The 5,053-nt window shown below is 42.6% G+C and overlaps 1 protein-coding gene across 1 annotated transcript; it reads right to left on the bottom strand.

Annotated features, from left to right (window-relative positions):
- Positions 1-436: 436 nt before the first annotated feature.
- itpripl2.S (ITPRIP like 2 S homeolog) lies at positions 437-4,718 on the bottom strand. The gene has a single exon (XM_018239113.2). The coding sequence runs from the start codon at positions 4,479-4,481 to the stop codon at positions 2,973-2,975; it is 1,509 nt and encodes a 502-aa protein (XP_018094602.1). The 5' UTR covers positions 4,482-4,718; the 3' UTR covers positions 437-2,972.
- Between the last annotated feature and the right edge of the window lie 335 nt (positions 4,719-5,053).

Here is a 5,053-nt window from a genome sequence, read left to right as displayed (position 1 = left end):
CCAGAACTCCACCATAACTGCACAAACAAAGCGGTGATGAGTTCGATTCAGGGCACACAGGCAGATTTGGGGAGATTAGTTGCCCGATGTCCAATCTCTTCTTCTTCGGGGCAACTAATCTCCCCAAACTGCCTCCCTGCCAGCTAAAATGTAAATCGTCAGTGGGATGGCACTCAGAGCGATTCATTTTGGGAAGTCGCCCAAAGTTTCCTCGTGAGGCAACTTCGGGTAACTTCAGAAAACAAATCACTCCGAGTGACATCCCACTGGCGATTTACATTTTAGCCTGCGGGAAGGCAGAGGAGGCAGTTCGGGGAGATTAGTCGCCCAGAAGAGGAGATTTGTCGCCAGGTGACTAATCTCCCCGAATCTGCCTGTGTGCCCTGACCCTAAGGGTAAGGCCACACTGGGCATTTTGGGGAGATTTGGTCACTTGGCGACTAATCGCCTCGTCTTTGCGGCGACCAAATCAAATCTCCCCAAAACTACCAGTGTGGCCTTACCCTAAAAGGGTACACAGTTGTGCATGTGCTTTGATGCAAATTGTAAGATTAAAGATAATTTTAATTGCTCGGAGGTGATCATTTCCAACAATCAGCATCAAAATGAAAAATAAAGGCTTTAAGTGGGGCAAACTTGATATGTCCACAATTGCACTTAGTGGTCTTAAGACTATAAACTGTACTTAATGTAGAACAGTCCATAGACAGTCCTTAAAAAAGCCTCCTGTTTGCTGTATAGCTTAAAGGCAGCTAGTCAGAGTTATTTGGCCTATAGCTCACAGGCAGCTAGTCGGGAGTTATCTGGACTATAGCTCACAGGCAGCTAGTCAGGAGTTATTTGGACTATAGCTGTAGCAAGCAGTGAATGACTAGCGCAATACTGTGTGCCAAAGGAAGATTAGCCTTATCAGTCTTTGCATTCCTTTCAGCTCCCTCTATTCTAAACACAGATGCTTAGGTTGCAACATATTGCAATATACTGCGAGTATTTGCATCCATTTTTATGCCTTGTTATTAAAAACACAGTCCATAACTGTGTATTATATTTTTTTTTCTACCTTTATCTGTAGCTGAAAAAATACATGACCTATCCTTAGAAATTTTTCAGTTAGTCTTCATATTGACTTTTTATAGTTTTATTCTTTTTCTGCCTCTTTCCAAGTCTCGAAAGGCGGTCATTGACCCCAACAGCCTATGATTATGGGCCTACATGCACTAAACACATAATTAACTTTCTTTGCGGTCTAAAATAAAATTCTAATTTTTTTACAACCCTGTTTGAGGGATCTGTGAGTACCTGCCATTTTCTCCTTTCAGTGACCCCATCGGCCAAAAAACTATTCCTCTGTGATGCTACCATTTATTGTTATTGCTACGTTGTAATACATATCTTTCGGCTCAGTCACTCTCCTATTCATATTCAAGTCTCTTATTCAAACGACTGCCTGGTTGCTAGGACATATTTACCTTAGCAACCAGAGAGCTGCTGAAATTTCAGCGTGGAGATTTGCTAAACCAAAAGCTAAATCATTTAAAAAACACACAAGTTTTAAAATGAATGCCAATTGCAACTTTATATCAATATCTACATAATACTAAATGTTAACACAATGGTGAACCACCCCTGGAATGATAATAAAACCCTCTGAATAAGTTTGGAGGCACTGATTACAACTGTACTCTAACCTACAGGATCCTTGCACCACCCTAGCCAGCCCTGAGTGAAGTCAGAATGTTTGGTGCAGTCAATGGGCCGGATAAAGCACTGGTATCAGGCTCCCCCAGGCACTGCAGGTCAAACAGTTTACATTAATAATAGTAATACATTTGTAATGACAACAGAAAGTTGTCAACATCACCAACAATAATGTATGAGAAAATTGCATTTTATGTGCCAAGAATGTTTACTTTGCTTCTTTTATCCTGTTTGCTATGAAGTATTAAAAGAGGAAATGTATAAAATATTAAGGGTTATATTTGAAAAAATTGCCAATAAACATAATTGGAAAAGAACAGAGAGGTCATTCCTCGCACACAATAAGTACTTCCCATACTTTATTGTTTATATAAGGAAAAATAAAGAAAGCTGCAGCCCATAACATATGGCCAGTTTTTGGGTTCATTGATTACCACTTAATTTTAAATTTGGCGGTCAGAGCAATTTCTTCAAAGAAGCAAATGTGAGCATTTTGCCACCTGCTAGGTAACATTGAAATTGCTTGAGTATATGTCATGTGCTATTGGCCAGAAAGCCCTTATTATAACAGCTGATTTGCCAATTATAGGGAATATCCCTAATATGGAAATAGAAGGAGCTAACTTTGCCCAGGAGCTGTAACCCATAGTTACTAATACGATGTTTGCTATTTAAACAGGTGACCAGTAAATACTACCTGCTGATTGGTTGCTGTGGGTTACTACTCCTGGGCAAACTTATTTCCTTTTATTACATAATGCCTATTGAGTCAATGTAGGCTACATTTCAGATTATCTGATTGTTGCCCAGTTGGCAAATAAATTAATTAGTCTAATACTAATACATTTGCCCACTATATGGATAATACAACTGGCCTGATCTAACCAATGACCTGTAAGCTGTCATTATGCTCCAGTTTGGAGAGGTCATTGGCTATAGCAACTTTGCCGTTTGATAAAATGTTTTGTTCGGGAGCTCAGCAAACATAGAGATTAGATTGCAATTATTGAATTGTTTGACCAAAGGTCAGTCCATGTTTAACCAGTTTACTGCCTCATTATCTATTCCATGCAATGGAATCTTCTGTGATTAAAAGGTATTAGTACTTAAGTGCATAACAATTGAGCAGGTTGAACTGGTTTACAGCTTTAACTACATATTCTTAAATCAAAAAAACTAATCCTGTGACATATTTTGAATCATAGAGGTACACCAAGCTTTATACGACAGAACAGGTTGCAGGGATGCCCTGAATGCCTTCTATCCCTAATAAGCTAATTAAAGACTGCATGTTTGCATCTGGGTGATTCTCTGGGTATATTTCTAGGGCTGGGATTCATCCTTAAAATTTGAGGCATTTGGATCCACAAGTTAAGAAGCTGAAAAGAAACATGGTCCAATATATCAGGGCCATACCCCTCTAACAAGTTGACTGGTTGGGCTTCTTTGAATATTTTCGGAAGAGAGATAAAGCTCGGGATGTTGGTATTGCCCAGAAAGAAGTGCATCAGCCTTTGTTTCTGCAAGCATTCCTTCAAGAACAAAACAAGATCCTCCATTCTCTCCAGGAGTAAGGAATCATCCCACTTTTCCACAGGGATTTTAAGAAGCAGGTAGAAAAGGGCAGTTTTCAGAATATAAGAAGAGAGAATGGCTTTCCACTGGGAGCAAACAAATTGCCTCTGTTTTTTCATATTGAGATCCCTTAGGCCTTTCATGATCTGCAAGCACTTCAGGTGGCAGGAGTTTAGTGGTGCCTGATCCTTGAACCAGCTCATAAGCCTTTGCTCATGTTTGGAGAAGTTGATGCCCCAATATATATCCAGGTTTATAGATTCCTGAATTAATGCTTTATTCCAGGGTTGGGCGGTCAAGAATACAGAGTCCCCCAGGTGAAAAGCAGGGATAAGCCGTACAGACATAGAAATGTGGCAACACACGTAATCTGATCTGGGCAGGATTTTGAGGATGAGTTTTTCATCACATACACATAGCGTGATGTGGCACCTTTCCTCAAAAGGGTACCTGATGACATTAAGACATCTCTGTATCTTCCAGTGGAACCACCTTAGCACTAGAGCCGATGACAGCTGGTGTTTCTGGCCTATCTCTGTGCAAAAGCATTCACTGAATTGCTTGTAGGTCTTTACCCACTCCGACTTTTTAGGTGCTGCCACCTGGCACATGACGCCGCCTTGCAAAATGGGTGCAAATGATTCCTCTTTGTGTTTTTTTAAAAAAGGTTCAAACTTGAGACTTTGGGGCATCTTGAGGGGTACAAGGATGTCAAAGCAATCTGGGCTGTTAATTTTATGCTGCTCATAAGCACTGCCCACCTGCACAAAGTCTCCTCTGAATGTGACACTGCCATCAAGTTGCTTGGCTTTGCCCACCTTGATCAGCTCCCCCACAATCTGACTAACATGAGCCTTGCTATGTCCCAGAACATGGGGGGAGAGCCTGACGTGCTGCTCATAGTAGGTTTCCAGGAGGTTTCTCCGGTGCTGTTGCTGATGGTGGTGCTGTTGCACGCTCAGACTGCACGGGGGCCCATAGTGGCGGCGGGGGAAGGAGCCGCACCACCTCAGGATGATGTAACAGAGTAGGAACACCAGGCAAAACTTAAATCCAACTTGCAAGTGGTTGAATCCATTCTCTGGGCAGCTTCCTTCGCCTTGTGCCACGCCATCTCTTCTCCAAGCCACAAACAAGCACCATATGCCTGTGAATAGGAAGGCGACCAGCAGCCAGAATACTTTCAGATTGAGAGAATAGACTGGCATTCTGTCAGGGCTAAGTCCAGAGAGTGTCCATTTAAGGACATTTGTGTGCAAGATGAAAGTGTGTCTGCAGTCTAAAATTTCATGGTTACTAAAAATTCTTTATCGAGCTTTCCTGGGTTAAGCTCTGAGTAAATTCCCCTATGTGTAAGTGATTGTTCCGGACTGCAGCATACTTTCTCTGTCCCGCTCCCTTCTCCCTCCACCCACCTCTCTCCGTCCTACTCCCTGCTCCCTCCTCCCAGCTCCCTCCATCCTGCTCTCTCCCCCCACCTCCCTCTGTCCTGCTCCCTGCCCTCTCTGGTCACCTCCTTCCCTCCAGCCTGCTTCCTGCTTCCTCCATACTGCAGTATTCTACCTGCTCCCTAATTGTACTGTAAGTGATTGTTTCTGGCTGCAGCATATTTTCTTTTTAATGCTCCCTACTCCCTTTGTCCAGCTCCTTGATTCCTCCATTCTAAGGCATTCTACCTGCTCACTACTCCCCGACTGGTTCCTGCTGCAGTAATCTACCTTTTCCCTACTCCCTGATTGGTTCCTGCTGCTGTGATCTACCTGCTCCCTGCTGGCACAGT

Source organism: Xenopus laevis, chromosome 9_10S, assembly GCF_017654675.1.
Source record: "Xenopus laevis strain J_2021 chromosome 9_10S, Xenopus_laevis_v10.1, whole genome shotgun sequence".
NCBI classification, from domain to species: domain Eukaryota; kingdom Metazoa; phylum Chordata; class Amphibia; order Anura; family Pipidae; genus Xenopus; species Xenopus laevis.
This window is presented reverse-complemented; position numbering and strand designations above follow the sequence as displayed.